Below are 22,119 nucleotides of genomic sequence, written 5' to 3'. Positions count from 1 at the left end.
TAAACACAGTGAGAGTATCTATCACATGGACATTTATCTATCTATACTAATGACAACCTTCCTCGTCAGGCACTGACCTCGATGAAAGCGGCCACTTCTTGAAGCACCAGGTTCCATTCCACTTGATCTTCGGTATTAAAGCGGTGAGTATAGTCTTCAATTTCATCAGACAATTCCTGATTTTAAGGTATCACAAAGAAAACGGTTACAGGAAAAAAAAAACAAAACATACAAACAGACGGCTATATTGTACCACGTAGTTAAAACTTTATTATCAATATACAGTCCCGATTACAACCAAAAACGAAGAATGAAAACTACATGGATTTATTTCAAAATCAAAAACTCCAGAATGATACACATCAGTAGGATCTTTACAAACCAGAGCGACCCATACCTACTGAGTGCCATATCGGCGATGAATTTATTTATTTATTTTTAAATTAATTAATTGACTTTTTATGGTGACATTGGTTAACAAAATCCAGTAAGTTTCAGCTGTACATTTTAACAGTAAGGCACATACGTGTGTGTGTGTGTATACATATACATATGTATACATATATGTGTGTGTGTATATACGTATAGATGTATATCTGTATATATACGCATGTATATGTGTGTGTGTATATATATGTATATATATATTTACACTGTGTTAACCTCCCATAGTTTGATTTCTTTCTGTTACCACATATTTGACCCTTTTTACGCCACCTACCTTCCCCCTCCACCAGGTAACTACAATATATAGTCCATATCCGTGAGTCTCTGTTTGTCCTGTTTGTTTGTTGCTTTTAGGTTTATATCCCACATATAAATGAAATCATGTGATTTTTCAACTTTTTTCTGTCTGGCTTATTTCACTTAGCATGATGATCTTGAGGTCCATCTATGTCGTCAAAATGGCAGTGTGTCATCTCTTCTGGCAATGAATTTATGAATAGAAAACTCTTGATGGCAAAACCTCAAATTTTTAACATGAAAAAAATGAATACGATCTAGCTAATTTTCTTTGGATTTACATCATACTTTTTGTTGGAAGGGGAAATAGTCTTAATAGTAAGTGGGAGTGGAGGAAGACAGAAGAGGACTTATTGAAAGCAGTATATTTGAGAACCGAAATTAAGAAGTGTGCCACCGAAACCATCAGCTGAGTGCGGAGTGCAGCCAGAATGCAGTACATTCTGAAACCAGTACAGATATGAATGAAATCGGTACGGATGTTAAGTGGAACCCGAATGCTGTCAACGCTTAAGTACCGGAGTTGACGAAGGACAGTGATGCCGACGTACTAAACAGATGAAGAAACCAAAACGCGTTTGCGATCCCTTTGTAAAACGTGGCACACTTTTTCTTGACCTGACATTTTGATTATTTCCTCTTAAACCAAGTATGTTAACTTTTGTTTGCATTTCCCAACCGTCCGTTGATGAGCGGTAAAATGCAGAACATGCTGAAGGGACACAGGCCCGGAATCAAGAGAATTATCTCTGATGAGTGTGTGCTTGCAATAAGAAGAGATGGAAAAAAATTTTTTTTTTTATCATTACCCTTGTCGGAGGTTACCGTACTTTGAATGTTGTAGTGATTTAGATATACCCAAAAGTATTTTACCATTAAATCTATTGTTAGAAAACATTAGCCATATACGATTAGAAGTTAGGATTTAAATGATTTTACCTTTAAATTTAAAGGATTTAAATTACATTTACCTTCACCAGATCCTTTACGACGTCCATTTTGTTGAGAAGAAGACAGACGACTATAAATCTTGCATAGTATCGTAGCTTCTTAACCACCAACTCAGGCCTATAGGAGATAAGTGGGAAAATATTCATTAGATTACAAAAGAAAACATGCTTTTTGATTTTTCTAACTTTCCTATACCTTTTATACTCTTTTGATCCTATTCTGCAGTTATAAACATTTCTGCATATAACCCATAGTCTTTTAACACATTTCTTACTGATTCATTATATTGTTCATCCATAATTCATTCATTCAACAAATATCTATTGAAAACTTAGATGTATCAGGCACTATGTTAGGTGCTAGAAGTAGAGTGATTTTAAAAAAATGATAGACACAGGCTCTTGTTCACAGATCTTACAAAGCATTTCAAATGTACAAGAGACAGAAAAATACTTAAAACACAGTAGAATAAATATATCAACAGGAGAGACTAAGGATGCTATCAGACACTAGCTGTTGAGTGAAAAGGCTTCCTAGGGAGAGTAACGTTTAAGACTGTAAGAGAGAGTAGGAGACAACAGGCAGAAAAGACAAGGTGAAAAGAGTTCTGGGAAGAACATTCTTTGTTTTGAAATCTTACTGCTCTGATATTAATATAATCCAGCCAGTGTTCTTATGCTTAGTGTTTATTTTTACGCCTTATCTTTTTCTATCCCTCTACTATCAAGTAAGTATCTGTGACTTTTTAACACATCTTTTGTAGACAGCATATGGTTAGGTCTCACCTTATTTTTTACGTCTTGCCTTTTTTATCCACTTTGATCATCTCTGCCTCATACACTCAGGTCCTCAGCCATTTACACTTAATCTCCTACTTGCTTTGGCTGGGTCTGCGTCTCCCACTTTGCGATTTGTTTTCCATTTTCCTATTCTGTGTTTGTGTTCCTCTGCTGCTCCTTTTTAGCTTTCTTTTCAGTTAATCTAATGTATTTTAGTATGCCACTTTAGAACCTCTTGGCTTCTTTTAGTGTTGTGAGGAGTGGCAGTTCGCATCTTCAACTTATTAAAGGCTATTTACAATAAATATTGCACCTTTTCATACCTGACCTTTGTACTTATCCCTCATCAGTTCAAAATTGACATTTCTAATTTCCACTTCCTGCTTTCAGCATCCTACATTACACATATAATAACCTTAAAGCAGTATTTTTTGTATGTTTGACACTCTTCATAATAAATTTTTAAAAATTCTTCTTTAATCATGAGTTATTTAGAAATGTGTACTAATTGACAAATTTATTGATTTTGTTTCATTCTTAATTTTAATGGAATGGCACCATAATTAGATAATACATACTTGAAATATTGCAACCTGTTTTGTGGCAAGTGTAAGTCAATTTCACAAATCTTTATATAAGCGTGAAAATAATGTGTATTCGCTTATTGCTGTATGGAGCTTTATGCACATTGGAACAAATTTTTAATTATGTTATCCAAATTGTCTTATAATTTTTCATCTTCTCAACATATAATTCATTAAACATGGCATATTAAAAATTTCCGTATATATTAGATATCATCAATTTCTCCATGAAATATGATGCCATTTTTTGCTTTATTATAATGCTACATAATTGGGTATTTACAAGTTTAGAAATTTTATGTTTTCTTGAGTTGTTCCTTTTATCATTATGAAGTAAACCTCTATCCTAATAATACTTTCTCCCTTAAATATAAATAATGTGCACATAAACATAGCAGAATTTCTTCCTCTTAGTATCTGTCTCATTTCTCTTTTTCTGTGTACATTTTATCTCTGGAGGGTCTCCTATAAACAGTGTATTTTTCTGGATTTAAGAAAAAGGCACCTGATAATCTCTGACTTTTACCTAGGAAATTTATATATCACTTTCATTTACTATTATTACCAATGCACTTGGACTTGTTTCTACTTTATTATTTTGTGCTAATCATACCTTTTTTTAGCATATATTATTTTTCCACCTTTTATTGTGATAATCATACTTTTATTATTCACTTTCCTCACTTTCTTCTACCTGTGTTGAAGTTACACAGTCTCGTGTTCTTTTAAAATCTTTTTCTTAATATTTTAACAAGCAAACTACTTACTCTAAGCTTCTTCTGAACAAAAAATGAATATTATTAGTATTCGTTTCATGTTACAGTTATTCAGGATTTGGCCCCGTTTTATCGTCATAGCCTCAATCAGCCATTATTACAATGATTATTATCTTATGAAGCCTGTGCTTTTTCAGGAAACAAAGGGATAATTTTTTCTCACCAATCCTTGTTTATCACCCCTTCCTTCTTGTTTCCACTTTCCTCTTCCTGAAGAAATCCTTAGTAGTTCTTTTATGTCACTAAAACGACCACCCCCCGAAAGGCTGTCTGTCACAGCACTGGTCATCGGGCTAATGAATTGGAAATTTTTCTTAAGTCTTTTGACAGCTAACCTGTCCATTGAAAGGGGTGGTTGAGCTATCTTATCCAGCATTTCTAGGCATTTTGGAGATGGTACTTTAGATTATATATCCTACCACATTGTCAGAAGTGGAATTCAAAATCGAAAGAAAATTTGGAGGATGTCCATTCACAACTGAAATATCAATAAGACAATTCTTTAATTTTTCAAAATAAAATAGATTCTATGAATCTCTATCATAGATTACACAAACACATATTGAATCAGAGATTGGCGAACTCTGTCTACATGGCCAGACAGTAAACATTTTTAGCTTTGCGGGCAACTTAGAGTGTCTGTAGCATATTTATCTTTCCTTTTTTTCACAACCCTTTAAAAATATAAAAATGGTTCTAAGCTACCATACAGTACAAAAACGGGCCATAATTTGCCAAACCCTGTATTAAATAAACATACTGAAGTGGCGGATGCGTTCTGTTTTGGAAACCACTGTGTTGGAATGCAGCAAAGCACAGAGAAAGTACGTCAGGGCTCCCTCCTCGCCCACAAGAGGTTGCCCCAGTCCAGCCTGAAACCCCGAACCCACAGCCCACAGCCTATGCCGGAGTCCACATCAAACTGCAGGAAAAAAGGCCCTTCTGTGAGCCTCGTGGGAAAGGTCAGATCAAATCCTCCACATAAATACCGCCGCTAGGAAGTACCCACGTGAATCTTCGACTTTAGACGCCCGTTTCCCACTAAGACAAAACTTCAGTGCTGTCTACACTACAGCAGGCGTCATGACTCCCTTGACAAAGTTCTTCTGGCGCTTGGACTGCAGCCCTGACCATCCTGCCAGGTCCACTGCTCAGAAGGCGCCCACTCTACCTATACCTTTGTCTGAGAAACTGTTTTTCCAGGAGGCTAACACAGCATCTCCCCGCATTCTCTGTGTGACCAGAAACTTCACCTTCTGTATATCTAAGTGACCAGGGTCAGCCTCAGCCATTTACAACAACTAAGGCTTGCAGGTCCCAGGACAAGCGATTATGTGGTGACATCTCCCCCGTTAAACAGGACGGGCCCGTGGGATGAAACATTCGGAGAGCTGTCTATGCTTAATGACAGCCAGACACCTTGGTAACGGCTGGAATGTACCATTCCTCCTGGTTTTGACACAATCCTTAGGCACTGATACAGTGCAGAGAGAACTGGCTCCTTTGAAGAGATATTTTTGCCTTTTAAAGCAACTGTGAAATACTGGAACACTTTCTTAGTTTTCATCTCCTGGCTGTTGATTTTAGGAGTCGTGGCCAACTGCTACCTTGACTGGCCCCCTTGCCTTATGTGAACTAAGAAGCGAACAACCTACCAACTGAACAAAGTCCTTCCAGAGAACAAGGTGAAAATTTTGCACATTGGACGGTCCTTGGATTCTAATTTAGTGTCTTTAGGGCAAAAGATTTTGTCATCCTGATCCCAAATAATCCTACCTCTGCCCTGGCCCTGCTCTAGGAGGCAGCACAGGAAAACAATTCGTATTTGGTATTTGCTATTAGGATAGAAAATTTCACAAATCTCATTGTTGGGTTTTAAGCCAAAGGGCCTAAGGCCAACTTTCCTTTTGGTGAATTAGAAAAGTGAATTATACAGGTATTTTATGATCGCTTAAAATAGTTCTTCGTATTATATTTATTTTTCATACTGATAAAATGTCACTTAGCCCTTTTGCTTGGTTTTAGATATACAGCTTACCTCACCAAGAATTCAGACATATAGTACAACACAAATGCAAAAAAAAAGCGGGGGGCAGGGTAGGGTTGAAGGAAACACACCTGTAGTGAATACATCTCAAGCGAACCGGAAGAAGAGCTGACTGAAAAGTAATTGATGCTACTTCTAATAGAAGAATGAAGCAAGGTGATGACCAAAAGAACTGGGGGAAAATAATTCAGCATCGACATAACTCACTGCATCAAGCTAACGCCTCTAGACAAGTTTGAACAAGATTTGCCAGCACGTGAAGGGGACTGACGAGAGTGAGCCTTTCCAAAAAATGTTCCTGTGAGCTGGAAAGCTTCTGACAGCCAACTGCAAAGTGTTCTCCAGAAAAACAAGCCAAAACTATGTTTCCTTCTATCGCTAAGAGGATATAAACTTTTCACGACATAACGACTGTGAGTTGCGTTTCTGGGGCTGGAAAGAACATTCAAATCTTCTAGGCCTGAATGTTCTCTTCCGATGATGCTTGGAATGCTAGCAATAAAGACTCTCCAGCAGAGTCCTGGTTTCTCTTACAATTCTTGTCTCATCTGGAACTGATAACATCACCATCTACCTGTACCCCAAATATGTCTGTGATTCCCGTGAGAAGATAATAAGCTGACGGGAAAAGAGCTCACTTGTATACTTTCTTTTCTTCTTCATCTCTACTCCAAGCATCTACCACACTGCCAGATATATCATTAAGTACTCAACAGGTTATACTGATAATTATAAATTCTACAGGCTTTTTACCCTAACAGTGGAACTATATACCACGGCACAACAGTATTGGGTTTATAAAAGAAAATTCAAACAGTATTAGCACCTTTTCTTCATTCCTACGCGTCAGCTGTCAACAGGATTCTGAATGTATATGAATTAAGAGCACACAGGCTAAAAAGAATCAAGGTTATCAGCTAAACGTCACTGGAGTTTTCTTTTCACTGAAACTTTGTGTGACCCCAATCTCTCATATAGGCATCATCCACCCCTCCTTTGTGCTCTGGCTGTGCCCTGGTATTGTGCCATCTGTAACAACATCTGTAACATTTATTACTATTAGGGAACATACCTCTGTATCCCTAAGAAGGCCTGGTACATAGCAGGCACTTTATAAAGTCCATGAATTGAATAAAAGTTATCAACAAATGTGTGCTGTTCTGTATAATTTTCACACAAACTAAACTTTTAAGTGTTCTATCTCCCTCTCTTTGAAAACATAGGTGCATACCTGTCCTCTTTATTGACTTGAGAATAATACGATCTCTGTCTGATTGCAGAATAGAAGGAGAAAGCCTCATTCAGATAGCTGGTCTCAGATGTGCGCAGGCTGTAAGAAAAAAATATCTTTAAATTTGACTGTTTCAAACTCTTTACCATGATAAATACTTGTTTCATTATTCCCCTATTCCTCCGCATGAGAGGAAGAGAACGGCTGTCCTAAATCTGAATCAGGAAGGCAATATTCATGTTACCCTTAAAATGTGTAAAAATGATAATAATGATAATAATAATAAAAAAAAACCTCCCCACTGCTCCCAAGCCTTTTTGGATGGCAATCCCAAATACACATTGTTCTCATTCTTTAAAGGGACTCTCCAAATAGTTTCCCACCCAGTTAAATCTGTCTACACAGGGCCAAATCTTTGACAACCTTCCCCAAGTGCACGCGCAGTCACTTATCCTTTAGTTTCCTTAGATTTTTTATCTTACAGGACTCTGAAATGGGACGAACCTGTATTAATCTTCAGAGGATGTTGATGAATTAGGTTGTTTAACATTTCTAGTTTTACGAGGAACTTCTTAGGAAAGTATCTACCCAAAAAGGTGCTTTTAATGGTGGGAATTTGGGGTGGCATGCCAAAAGACAGGAAGAGGAAGGAATCTTCCAGCCTAATAATGGTCCGAGCCTTTTTACTGGTATACCCAATATTACTTCATGATAATGAGATTTAGATTTCTAAAAGTTCTCTTCTTGACTCAGGGTGGGACTATATAGATGTTACTGCTCTAAAAATACAATCAGAAGTATCCTTATCTACTTCAAGTAACCTTTTAGACATATCCTACAACTATGAGTTTTAAAGTATCCTTCTGAAAACCATTCCTTCAAACACATAAGTTATGATTTGTCTCCGTATAGTATCAAAATTTATGGGAAGCCATTAATAACTATAAATTCATTTCTCTAAAACCAAGATCATACTCATATAAGTTGTAAATAAGTCTGACCAAATGAACTGTTGGACGGTGAACTTTTGAAACTTTCATTATGAAAGGCCCTAATGCTGTCTTGATCAATATGATCTGAACTGTTAGGGTTTCATTTATAACTTCTCAGTTTTCTCCCTTACCACGGAAGTATATTATGCATATTTCTGCATGCTGTGTTTAAATTAGGACAATGCTTTATTTTCTCCATATGCAATTCACTTACTAATAATGGTAGTATAGCTGCCCAATCTTAGAAGCAATTTCCCCTATTTGCCACCGCTTCAAGCCATACCGATTATCCAAGACTTGTCTGTTTTATATAGGAAATAAGAAAATAGAAATAAGAGACTATAAATTTCAAAAATAACCAAATCAGTAAATTTAATAGGATAAAATATCACCCATTTCAGCATGAAATTTTAAATTCATGAATTCAAATTCATGAATTTTTCACGAAATTTCAATAGACTCATTCAATTAAATTTGAAAAGCATTTATTAAATGTCTAAAGTAAGTTAAAATATAAAAAGAAACTTTGAGTTATATTCATGAAAATTAAAAGCAACTCCCGCCCCCTTCCAAACAGCCTTGGCCAATAAACAATACCAACTTCGGAACTGAAACCATGAATTAACCAATTTATATTAGAATTAATCAGAACCATTTCAGATATAATATTGTCTTTAAAAATCAGATAAGAACATTACATTTTAAAGCCTTAAATAAATAAGAAAAAATCAATTTGTTTTCGAGTCATGAAGATAAAATTTAACAGGATGCACCAAGAATTAAAAAGTACCGAGGTTATAAAAGCCAAAACGGACTAACATAAAAAGGACCGTCGCTCTCCCTTAACTAAAGAATTCCTTTACCGATGCTGCTGCTGGAACTTCCAGAGTTTGGTGTAAACATCAAAAGTTCTTCCAAAATAGGACTGCCACTGCTTCTGCCCATATTGTGGCAAATCCCTGCAAGAACAAATACACATATATTAATTTTAAATCTCTTACACTATTGGAAAACTAAGTCTTGTGATAGCACAAGCTGGATAAATTTAAAACATCTGCATTCACGGTTTCTTTTTTGAAAAAGTTATAATGTGGGGGGCACACTCTCTCTCCTATGCTTACCCCGCTACTTCTGACAGCTCATTCTTGGTCTCCTTTGTAGAGACCGCTCTTGTGGTTTCTAGCATCCTCTTCCATCTTCCCAGGTGATCTTATTCATACTCACTTATATACTGATAACTTCTAAACGTTTATCTTCGGCTAAGAATTCAGCACTTGAAAAACACTGCTCTAGGGAGTCTGGAAGTGAATGTGCAGGAGGTATTATTTGCAACTCGTCTGCCCCCTCCCTATAGGGGAAATTAGACATCCCTGTCCTCAAGCCTGATAACTATAATACATCCCTCAGAGACAAACATTCCTCTACCGTCCCAACACTGGCACTGGCCACAGAACCTGCCTTGGCCAATGATACACAATTGTAAATTATCTACACCAGGTCTGAGAAGATTTTTAAAAATATTACTTGGGTCAGCGTTTTCACTTTCCCTCTGACCCGAGACCAAGACAGGGCTGCTCCTCACCCTGGAGCACGGCATAGGACACATATAATGGAGCCTCAGAACTGCAGACGACTTGTATTGAACACGGGAGCTAGAAATAAATCTCTGTTGTAGTAAGGCATTAAAAGTTTGGAGTGGTTACCGCAGCCTCATTTAGAAAAAGCCAGGACAGAAACTGGTACCGGGAGCGAGTTACTGCCATAACAAACGCATCACATAGGTGAGATTGGTGGGGGGATTGAGCGGCATTTAACTGTTACTGAAGACCACAAAAATGAGGAACTGCATCTGCCGGCAATGACTTGGAAAGTAGATACTATGACCAATGAACCTGTGAATTTAGACAAAGGATCCAGGAAACAGTATGCTACTAGCCCTGGATGCTATTGGCTGTACTCAACAAAATATGAGAAAGAGATGAACTCAGAAAAAGACTAGCTGCAAGCAGGGTGGAAAAGGAGAAGAGAAAATCCACAAATTCCAGAACTTTCAGGATTGAAAGATACAACAGTTTCTAATGTATAAGTGTAAAAAAAAAAAATTTGAGAAATGCTAGCTATAAATACCACTTAAGACTGACTCTGATCTTCAGGATAAAATCCCTTCATGAAAGACTGTATATATATAGGAGACAGGTCCTAAATACATTCTTTCGGTGGAACAAAACAGATCACAGAAAAGAATCTAAGAATTTGGCTGTCTTGTAAAATTCTGATAAGTTTAAGGTATCCATAATAAAGTTTAAAAGAGAGAAAGAAGCATGACTCAAAAATCACGGGTATGGTTATTGGTACATGGAGGCTTAACCTGACAACCAAATAGAGTCAATTAAATTTTGTGAGAGTTATAACGCCGATGCCATTTGTTTTACAAATGGACAGTAATTGTTTATTGATTAGGGTGGTACACTTCTTATTCCAATCTGTGACTTGTCTTTCATTTTTATTGATTTTTTTTTTATTAGTTCTCACACATATCAACCTTTATGTTTACAGTGCTTTTTCTTTTTAAAAGAAATTCATTTATACAATAATAATCTTTTAAAAGATTTAAAGTATTGGCTTTCAAATTTAACTCTTTAACGTAACCAAAATTGAGTTTCACATTATGTGTAACGAATTCTAACCAAACGATTTAAATATATACATATATATACATATCCTTCTGGATGATATGGTAGAACTGGAATTGCAGCCATCAATTTTCCCTTATGTTTGTGTCTCGGCTCTTTGTTTTATTCTATTGGTTTGTTTTTCAGTTTCCTCATTAACGTTCTGTTAATTGCTATAGCTTCATCAGTCTGGCATATTTCTTCTTTTTCAGGAGTGCCTTGGCTATTCTTGGTTCCTTGTACTTGCATATGGATTTTAAAATAGCTTATTAAAGTTCTAAAAATAAAATCCTAATAGCAGAGTTCTAATGAGGACTGAACGAATCAGAAGATCCATTTGGTGAGTTAAGATTTTAAAAAATAATTTTTCATGTCAATAGTATCTCATTCCATTTATGTTGAAAGCACTGTGTCGCGAAATAAATTTTGTAACTTTTTCCATAAAGGTCTAATATTCCTTGGTTCACATTATTGCAAGGTCTCATATTTTTACTGCTTTTGTGAAAGGTATCTTTCTTTTCATTTTTAGGAAATTAGCAACGCATTTATTATACTCCTCAAGAAAAGCATGATGGAATAATAATAATTCGATACATTTAATTTTGAAAATGTGGTGTATAAAAGTAAAGATCAACGCATCGATTTTTTAAGTTATGTCTTCAAAATGTTTTTTTTTTTTTTTTTATGGTGGAATGTTTTAAACACACAAAAGTGGAGAAGAGTGCAATGAACTCCCAGGAAACATCACCAGCTTCACAGATTATAAACTTAGGGTCGATCCCTTCCACGTGGGGCTGGCCAGGTAAATGACAGTGTTTTGTTTTGGGGCTCCCCACTCTTTTCCATCGGTTCCATTGTCTATTTCTGTGCTAACACCACTTCGTCTAAATCAGTACCCCTACAATCACCATGAGCACTCTTTCCAATTAAGAAAAGAAATGCAGGCCGTATTTCAGAATGATCCCTATAACACAAATGTCTACCAAACTACTTAAAATGGAGAAAACAAATGTTCGGTAGTAAAAGGAAGAACTTTTAAAATATAAATTTTCTCATTTTACCTAAGTCTGACTTTCAAGTATAAAAGAAATCCTTTATGTACCTTACATAAAAACCTGGTTGTCTTAGTAAATGCTACATATTTATAGAAACTTGAGGCAGTATTTTATGTTATTTGGTTTTGGGGAAAGGGATGTATATCCTTCCGGATTTTATACATGCTCAGCATTTGTGTATATGGGCATGGTATTTGTCTTGTTTTATCATGTAAATTTTTCCACTTACTATATCATTAAGATTTTCTCATGTTAATGCATGTGCCACCCTGTGTAGAATACACGTACATGTTCGGGATTGACAGAAAGAGACCATACACACACACGTACAAACCTGCTATATAATTTTTATTTTTTTAGTGAAGGAGACATAGTATCATGGAAATGAGCAGGAACAAACGCAGCTTATGTTTGTGTAGCTTTGCTCTTGCCCCCGTGGGGTATCATGCCATGGATGGCATGTGCCCTGCAGTTAGGCAAGGCATATTCTGAAGACACGGGATGAAAGGAGAAAACCTGGTTATTCTATAGGATTCTATCAAGTGCTGAGTATTATGGAGGCCAGAGAAAGTAGTATGAAATATGATCTGTACAATAAAGGAGCTTATTGTTTAGGTAAATAGAAGAGACTAACACATGTACAGAAAAAAAAATAGCGCGCAAGCATAAACTATATGGTACTGAGTAAAAGTAATAGAAGAATATAGAAAAGAGATACACTAGGGCGTACACAGTCCGGGAAAGCTGCAAAAAGAGATGTGAATAGGCGAAAGAGAGATCATGCGAGAGAGAGAAAGAAATGAGATACTTAAGAGAAACAAAGGCAATTATAAGACGGAAGATTTGCAATTATAAGCTAATAAACCTGTAGCACAAGTCTCAGCCAGGCCTCTCTCATGCAACCGCCGGCAGCTCGTAGTGGATGGCCGCCCTCGAATGTCCCGCAGGGCCTGTCTGCTGATGGCCGGAGCGCCGGGTCAGTGTTTCCATCATCCGACAGGCCAGCTTGGGTCTGTTTGCAAGGATCCCAAGAGCAGCAAAAGAGACGGCAGCTCAAATGTGCTTTTTTCTTTACAAGTTTTTGCATCAAGTTTGTACTGTCCCACTGGCCAAAGCAAATCGCACGGCCAAGCCTGGAGTCACTGAAAGAGGGGACTACTTGAGGGCATGGATACCGGGAAGGGAATGATGTTTATAAAGAAACGGAGACCCTATGTTTCTTTTTTCTTTCTGAATTTTGAAAATAGTATGTCCCTTGGGAAAAAATATTAAATAGGGTATGAACCAAGAAGCAAAAAATACCCTATTGCTTGTACCCTCAATTCTAGTCCCCAGAATAACCACCATTAACAATGTATTTTCTATGCACATTTAAGTATATGTGAGTGTTTCTATTATTTTTAATAAATGAGATCAAACTATATACAATGTTCTGTAACATACCTTTTCAATTACTAATATATCGGGTTTCTTTAATGCATACAGGATTATATCAATATCTACCAAACATAATATTTAGTATTTAATGAACTAATTTATTTAACTAATCCCTCCTGACAGACTTTTATACTGCTTCCAGTTTTCTCTTGTGAGAGATGCTACAATACTAGCTATGATATGAGTAAAAGGTAAATTTCTATAAGTGGAATTGATGAGTGATGGAAGATTTGCATTTCTGTACCAGATGTTAAGAAAATGAGCAAAAAAGCAAAAGGCTTTCTGACTGGAAATTTTCAGGCACACATAAGAAGAATGAATTAGTAATTGCATTTTTAATCTATTTCTATTATCTTTATGATAAGTAGAAGGTAGAAAATCATTTCAGATTACAGAAATAGGTTAACTATAGGTAATAGTTTCCACATTTATTGCAAGTTATCATTTTTTAAGTCTCCTCAGATCTCTAGTGAGAAGTTGCAGTAGAAGAAGCTAATCAGATATTTAAAAATTGAAGCTGCTGCTAGAATCTTTAAGAATTATTCAAGTCGCTGCTGCTAAGGAGACTGTATTATATAAAAGCATAAGGCAGCGACATCACCTTCATGAGAGCTAACAACTCTTGGATGGTTCTTTAAAGATGGTGTGTAAAGTCTTTAGGCAAATTTTCAAGTAAGCATCTACTTGCAAGTTCCTTTAAGTTTCTAAAACTGACAAATTTAATAAACCTCAGTAATATATCCTGTTAAGGGAGAAAACAGAACTAGAACTCAGTGTTTTACTTCATGACTATATAATTTCAGGTGATCAGGAGAAAGGGCATTTAGGGAAAGGGAATTTTGTATGAGGACTAGAAGCACATAAAAAGTGATCTAAAAAGCTCCTGACAATAGGTTGTAATGCACAAGTATTTTTTGACTTATAGCTATTTTCCTGAAAAGAATTTATAATATCTACCACTCCAGTCTAAAGACTCAAGCACTATAAAGATAGCAACTTCTTTTTAAAAATAGGATTAAAAATTTTTTTTTAACATCCTAAAAGATCAGTCCTAGGATCACCCTTTTTCTAATGAGGCATACCAAAAAGCTAATAGAAAAACCACAATAATATGATTAGAGTCTAAAATTAACTAGGGCACTTTATAAAGAGTTCTAGATAAGTTCCTCTACTATTCATAGCTTGACTCTGGTTTTAAACTCTGAGTATATCATTTGGTCATTTCTACTGTCGGCAGAGATGGGAAATTAATGATCCATAGAATTAAATTAAATGGGGCTCTGTGAATTATCCCGTTAGCTAAACGACCTTATATTTCACATTTTGCAAAGGCACCTGTGCTATAAATTGGCTGCTCATATTCTTTTTCCCAAGGCTTTGGAGGAAATCAAAAGTATGACACTGATCTCTCTCTTCTTTTTAAATCCTCAACTCTATCAATAAAAGCTGGGGAACGGGAGAGGGAGGGGGGTAGTGCAACATCACCTTCCCAAGCAAACCTGATCCTCAGAGATGCTGCAAATGGAATGCTGAGATGCCAAAACTTAGAAAATTTCTTCCAAGTTTCTGCAGTTCAGCCCTCTTTACTAGACTGAACGAGCTAAGATGACTGATGTCTACGAACACTGAAAATCCAGGTCCAAGAGTCACTTCCCAGTCCTCCCTGGGGCAGGACGCTGTTCACCACTTTCTCACCATCCTGAGTCTCTTATTTTGGCTTCTCTTCCCTTAGTCTGACCCTCGAAAGCTTGGCTTCCCCAGGGTATGTAAGTGTATATGTAAACACACACACACACGTATGCACATGCATGCACGTATGCACATGCACATTAAGATGAGGATCAGAGAGCTAAGTGAGGTGCCTGGGAACTCACGACCGGTAAGTTGTTGAGCAAATTCGCACCTTCTAACTCCTATTCAATGCTCCCCTCCTTTCTACCATATGGGAAAAACAGCTTAGATTTTGATTCTGCATAGCAGAGTTCTTCTCTGGGAGCTCATTCTGGTCCCCGGGTCTTGGGATGCTGGTGATCACCAACAAAGCTGTGGTCAAAGGCTAAGGAATAACGTGACTTGTCTGATCACGGTTTCCGGTCCCGGAGCACACCGACCCACACGCAGCTCTGTTGACACAGAGAGGACTGTGTTACAGGAACACCTCTGTTCCACTCCACGCCTCTCTGTTCATTGGTATACCAGACAAAACTGTGTTCGAGACTTGTAAAAGCCCCATTAAGCACTCCCTTGTTTTAACACCAGCATTAAAAAAAAAAACCGTACCCATAGATATATGTTTTTCAAATTTAGGTTTATGAATGGATCTGGGAGTTTGAAAGTGCTGGGGGTATCAAGAGGCCCAGACTGTTAAGGCTGAGCCCTTCTTTTAGGGGAGCTTAAAAATATCATGATGCCCCTGCATCGGCCGTGTTGTTTACTGTAGAGGGAGCAGAGATTGAGAGAATAAAAGATTGAGAGAGAAAAACTGCACAGGAATGACTGATTGGCTTGACATCCTATTTATCTTTAAATCTTGCCCCTAGTCCTAGCCCAGGGCCCAAAATGGAGCTGGCACAAAGACTGTTCCACTCCTAATGGTGGTTTGTGAATTTGAATAGCTTTGAATAATTATCCCTTGTTTGAATTTAAACATGCCAAGCCAAATAAAGCTATGGAATGGCATCTCCTACCCCTGCGAACCAGCTCCAGGGGAAGTATAAACATTCTTAACATTTAGAAACAGAGGTATTAATAAATTTAGTTTCTAATGACCTTGCCCATAGAAAAAAGTAGTTCTCAAACATGGCCCCCAAAGGTGTTGGTGCCTTTACACCTCACCTGCCCTGCCAAGTGTCCATGACTATCTAGTAGGTGTGAAGATACCAAAAGGACCTCCACAGATGTGGGTTCCTCTGAGAATCAGGCAGATGAGCACAGGAAGCCAGGAAGCCACCTGCCACCATTCCAAGAGGCGAGCGCGCACCTGTGCTACCCCCAGAGAGGAGGCAATGGGAGCTCCCCTGAGAGTTTGGGGATCCCCGCTCCTATACTGAGGAGAAACTTCTTCAAAGCAGCACTTCCCAAATTAGAATCCATCATATTAACACAGGCTATTACTTTATCTGCCAACGCTCTGGGTTTTTTCAACTGTGAAAACCGAGAAAATAATGAGGTTGTTTTGAGGATTGAATGAAATCCAGGGAACTTAAAACATCTTTATTTTTTTCTCTTTACATGCCTCCTGCAGGATCTTAAATGGAACCACAAAAATCATCCCCCTAATCAATCGCTGATCTAGCTTCCAGTAGCAACTCAAAAGTGAAGAGGTTCCTGTCTGTGTGTTTGTTTCTAGCCGGGCCTGACAATTAGGAGAGCTCACTTAAAAGACCAGGTTGTACTGAGCCTGGACAGTTAAAAAGAACTAATGAGAAATGTGCTGATCCATATTGCTGTTTAATATTTTGGTATAGCATTAAAAGAGCTGATTTTCTTAGATTCTGGGGAAATGGTGGCAGTGCAGTTTTGAACCTACTCAGATACAGACAGAAACTAAAACAGACTGTATTTAAATAACAAAACCAAAAACCCCGCAGGCAACATTTTCAGCAAAAGTAAGTGTTACGGGCTGAACTCTGTCACCCCATAATTCATGTGTTCAGGGCCTTCACCCTCAGTACCTCAGAATGTGATTGCAGTTGGAGACAGGGCCTGGAAATAGGTAATTAAGTTAAAATGAGGCCTTTGGGGTAGGCCCTAAGACAATCTGACTCATGTCCTTATGAGGAGGAAATGAGGACACACAGAGGGACACCGGGAGTGCTCTAGCGAAGAGGGACAGCCACATGAGGATACAGCAAGAAGATGCCCATCTGCGAGCCGAGAGGCCTCGGCAGGAACCAACCCTGCTGACACCTGGACCTTAAACTTCTGGCCTCCAGAACTGTGAGACAACAAATTTCTATTGCTTAAGCCGCCCCAGTCTGCGGTACTTTGTTATGACGCTTGGAGTAAACTAATACAGTGAGCAACGAGGTTACCCCTCAAATCCCAAAGTACAGGTGGGTGACCTGCTGGCTATCGCCATTTGTATAGGAAGAGGCAGAAGAAATAAATGGGAACATCTAATCGACCTGTGGAGAAGAGAATCCCAAAACAGTGAATATGTATTCTCCTGGATAACACAGTGGATCATTTTGAGAAAAGAAGTTAAAAGCAGGAGAAACTTTGCCTGAGCCAATAGCCATATGTGGCTACCGAGGACTTTCGTACTGCAATGTTGTGTAAGTATAAAACATTCAGTGTACTTCAAAGACTTGTAAAAAAACAATGTAAAAGATGTCGATAATTTTTTATATTAACTACATGTTGAAATAGAATGTTTTGGATATGATGGATCAAATAAAATATGTTAAAATTATATCACCTTTTTCTTTCTACATTTTTAAAATCTGGCTGCTAGAACATTTTAAATCACGTTTGTGGCTCACGTGACATTTTTAATTAGTCGATGCATCTCTAAATCATGTGATCAAGGGATCTCCTGAACTCTGGTGGCAGCCTACTTCAAGAACAAGTGCAATTCTTTTGAGTGGAAAGCCATATAAAATGAAAGCACGATATAGCACACACTTGTACAGACAGTTTAAGGTATTATCTCTGAATAACATATACCTTACTATTAGCAGTTGGCCGTACCTGCCTCTAGGAAAGTATTAATTTTTTGAAGGAGGAGGGGAAGGAAGAGGGAGGGGAAGAAAAAGAGAGAGGAAAAGAGAGGAAGAGGACAATGGAAAAAACTCAATTTCTCGGCTCTCCTTTCCTGTTTAAAAACTAGAGTTCCCTAAAGAGAGGCTTTGAAAGGAAGCATTGTGGATGATTTCTTCTCTGAGTTATTGGGAACATATTTAACAGCAATAATTTCTGCAATGATTTTTATCTAAGACCATTATAACTTCACTTTGGCGCACTTCTCTGTAAATACACACATTCGTGGGCTCCAACGCTTAGTTTAGCTTTGTGTATTTGCTCCTCTGGAGTCAAATAATTAGGGACCTGGAGGCCTTTGCTGTTTCAAAGCACCAAAAGTCACGATATCACTGGTAGACGCAGCTGTGTATCTCAAATACATGTCTCAAGATGCTGCCTTATATAATCCCACCAAATATTCCATTCTGCTTCGTCACCATGGTAACCAGAACCCTGCAAGCACTCAGGCTTTGATCATTTTCTGACAGCATTCAACGCTATTTCTAACACTTCATTACTACTGTAACTACATGCGAGAGCTACTATAAGCACAACATCATTCATTTTATCCATTTCCCACTCTCTGGACTATGTTTCCTTACACAGTAAGTAGAAAGAAGAACTTATTTATTATGCACATATTATCAGAAGGTATTTTCAGTCAAGGAAAATTCTCCATTAAGATATTCACGGCTGGGCAATCGAAGAGGCTCTGACAACTTAGATCAACGGTTTAAAATAAGGCAGGAAAAAACACTTCGAGAGTAAAAAGAGAATTTATTATATCCAAACAAGGCGTTATATAGACAGTCTGAAGTTTTTCATCCACTGAAATGCACTTTTTCACTCTGTTCACAGAGTGAAAAGGCCAGGTGAGAGGGACCACAGCGCGGTCGCTGAGGTGCTGGATGTCCTATGGCTTTATCCAAGTACAAGCCACCCAGGCGTGTTCAGTCTGTGAACAAACACACCTGTGTGGCGAGCATCTGCGATCTTGCCGCCTGGAGTATACCATCGGTTTTGGCTCGAATGAACTCGTGAACATTCTCAAAACGAATACACTTATATGTACTTTTCTGCAAGTATATTACACTGCAGTAAGTTTAATAACCAGTTTGTGAACTCGACGAAGAAAGAGAAAACACAAAGGAAAGCGGGCCAAAAGGTAAGCAAGAACAGTAAAAGTGATGCTGGAAAAGAAAGGCCAATGTTAAAAGCGGATGCTATTCCGGCCGACTGCCCACTTCGATTCTTTTTCTCAAGTCCAAAGCTGGTCCAGAACCACTACTGATGTATTTTTTTTTTTTTGTCCCCTATAAGCACTGTGTTCCTGTTTTCTTTTCAGACCAATACAAATATAAGGGAAAGGGGAGGGGACAACCAAAAACAATCTTCTTTTAATGATTCCCAAAGAAATCTCTAATTTAAAAGAAATGTGCAAAAGCGAATCAACACTTGAAAGTAGAAAGCTATTTAAATTTATGAAACTCAGAGTAGTGATGGAGGATTCATTCTAGACATTTTCTGAAAATGCTGAGAAAAAGGGATATGAAAATCGAAAGAGAGTGGATGGTTACAGAGGATTTCGACAGGATGTTCATCTAAGCATCACAAGTATAAACTAGGAAGGAGGAACGAGAAAGAAAAAAATGAAATATATAATAGCAAATTGAAAAAATATTTTTTTCTAATTAAAAAATACCTAAGGTCTCACACCACCCACAAAAATTAACTCAAAATGGTTCGCAGACGTAAATTTAAGAGGTAAAACTATAAAACTCTTAGAATAAAACATGGGAGACCTCGGTTAGGCAATGATTTCTTAGATGCAACAGTACAAATGATGAAAGAGAAAAATGACAAGCTGGACTTTTTAAAAATGAAAAGCTTTTGTGTTTCAAAGGATACCATTGAGAAATGAACAGACAACCCAAACGATAGGAAAATACATATTTGCAAATCAATATATCTTACGAGGTACTTGTATCCGGAATACACAGAGAACCACTACAACTTACAAAATAAAAAGCTAAATAACACGATTTGAAAAATGGTCAAAGGTTGAGAATAGACATTTCTCCATAGAAGACATAAAAATGGCCAGTGAGCACATGAAAAGGTGCTCAGCATCGTCAGTAAATTGGGAAATGCAAATTGAAACCACAATAAGATACCACTTCACACCCACTAGGATGGTGGTCATCAAAGAGACAGGTAATAACAAATTTTGGTGAGGATGCAGAGGAAATGAAACCTTCATACATTGCTGGCAGTACAGCCTTTTGGAAAAACAGCCTGGAAGTTCCTCATAAGGTTAATTATAGAGTTCCATATGACCCAACAATTTCATTCCTTAGGTATATACTCAAGAGAACTGAAAACATATGTCTACGCAGAATCCTGTACACAAATGTTCATAGCAGTATTATTCATAACAGCTAAAAAATGCAAAATAACTCAAATGTCCATCAACTGGAGACTGGATAAACAAAATATGGTAAATCTGTACAATGGAATATTAATCTGTAATAAAAGGAATGAAGTACTGATACATGTTGCTAAGTAGATGAACCTCAAAAAATATTATGTTTAGTGAAAGAAGGCAGTCACAAAAGACCATACATTGTATGATTCCACTTATATAAGATGTCCATAATGAGTAAATCCACAGAGACAAGATTAGGGATTGGGGAAAGTGGAGAGTCACTGTTAATGGGTATGGGGTTTCTCTAGGGGGTGATTAAATGTTCTGAAATGAGATTCTGGTGCTAATTGCATAACTCTAAAAATATACTAAACCATATAATTGTAAATCTGAATGAGTGAATTTTTATTGTATGAAATATGAAATCTAGCTCCATAAATCGGAGGAGGAGGAAGAGAACAAGGGGTCAGAGTTACGTGGACTATGATATTTTAAGAGTTGGGAATAAAGGAGTTTGAAAGTCACGTGCCAGAAGTTACAGTAGAATTTTTCATGCAAACTTTTAAACGGTTTCTTTCTTTAAATCTACCATCCCTTAAACTTTTTTTATTTGCCTTAATTTCAACAGGCACAAGGAGATAAATAAGAAATTTGCTTAACAGAGATGCTAAATCTGAAGCTAGCAGCAAGTAGGTGGCCATGGGTCTGTATTTTCGCAATTTCCTCAGGAAGTATTTGAGAGCAGGGATTGTTAGTTTTATCTTTGGATTATCTGTACCCAGTACAGAATGTGGCACATACTGGAGGCCAAGTAAATGCTGAATAAATAAGGCGGACCTGGATATTAATGGAGAAAAGGAAAAAAAAAAGTCTAAGTATGCAATTTAAATGGTTTATAACAATCTAGGCGGGGGGGGGGGGGTGGGGAGACTTACTAAAACCTGGACATACTGAAGTCATTTTGGGAATTATAATAGTAAAAGAAAATAATCTTTTAAAAGTATGCAATTAATCTGTAAAGCAAAGATCTTTTCTGCAGCACGAAACAAGATGTGGCAGAGTGAGGCGTTAATACTGTCTCTGGAACGCTTCATTTAACACGTGTTCTTGGAGCACCTGCAGCGAGCGAGGCCCTGGCTTAGGTACCAGAGAAACAGCGACAACAGGGCCTTGCTCTTGGAGATGTTTCATTTTAATGAAGGAAGACATCATAGGCAAATAAATAAGATCCCTTGAGACAGTAAAGAGTTTTATGAAGAAAATTAAATGACTATAGGAGGAACAAGAGAATGATTTAAAGCACAGCTTCAGATAGAGTGGTCATGAAGGATTGTGTGACCTTGTGTTATCTTTATCACTGTAAATGTTTTTTAAAAGATATATGAACTTTAAAAATAAACTCTGCCAGTACAGTTCTAAATATAGGGATGTAGAATACAATTATAAAACATGTGAGGAAAAGCTTGCATTTTCTCCCAGGAATAAGCTGTAAATTAAAATAACCCACAATCATTCACTTCTATGTAGAAATTCAAAAATAAAACCTATTTTACCTATAAGCGTTAATTTTTTTATGACCGGAACTAAGCTAATTAATGAAGCTTTAGGTCGGAAGTAAGTCAATATGCTAAGGATCTCAAGAACTAAAATGTGGGCTAAATCATCTAAACAGAAAAAAACCAT

General features: G+C 37.3%; 1 protein-coding gene across 5 annotated transcripts in view; it reads right to left on the bottom strand.

The window, feature by feature from the left end:
* Positions 1 to 22,119, bottom strand: part of SCAI (suppressor of cancer cell invasion) — a 110,755-nt gene that overhangs the window by 34,564 nt on the left and 54,072 nt on the right. For 4 of the 5 annotated variants that reach the window (XM_016137395.2, XM_016137402.2, XM_016137400.2 and 1 more), the window contains exons 4-8: positions 8,968 to 9,063; positions 8,319 to 8,405; positions 7,113 to 7,211; positions 1,716 to 1,812; positions 78 to 176 (exon numbers count right to left, since the gene is read on the bottom strand). In XM_016137395.2, coding sequence (XP_015992881.1) covers positions 78 to 176; positions 1,716 to 1,812; positions 7,113 to 7,211; positions 8,319 to 8,405; positions 8,968 to 9,063 — 478 coding nt within the window. The remainder of the gene's footprint in view (positions 1 to 77; positions 177 to 1,715; positions 1,813 to 7,112; positions 7,212 to 8,318; positions 8,406 to 8,967; positions 9,064 to 22,119) is intronic. The other variant, XM_036238395.1, reaches the window with a different exon arrangement.

The sequence above is a fragment of the Rousettus aegyptiacus genome, unplaced genomic scaffold, assembly GCF_014176215.1.
Source record: "Rousettus aegyptiacus isolate mRouAeg1 unplaced genomic scaffold, mRouAeg1.p scaffold_m13_p_3, whole genome shotgun sequence".
Lineage (NCBI taxonomy): Eukaryota > Metazoa > Chordata > Mammalia > Chiroptera > Pteropodidae > Rousettus > Rousettus aegyptiacus.
Note: the sequence above shows the minus strand (reverse complement) of the source record. Positions and strands in the feature narration are given on the sequence as shown.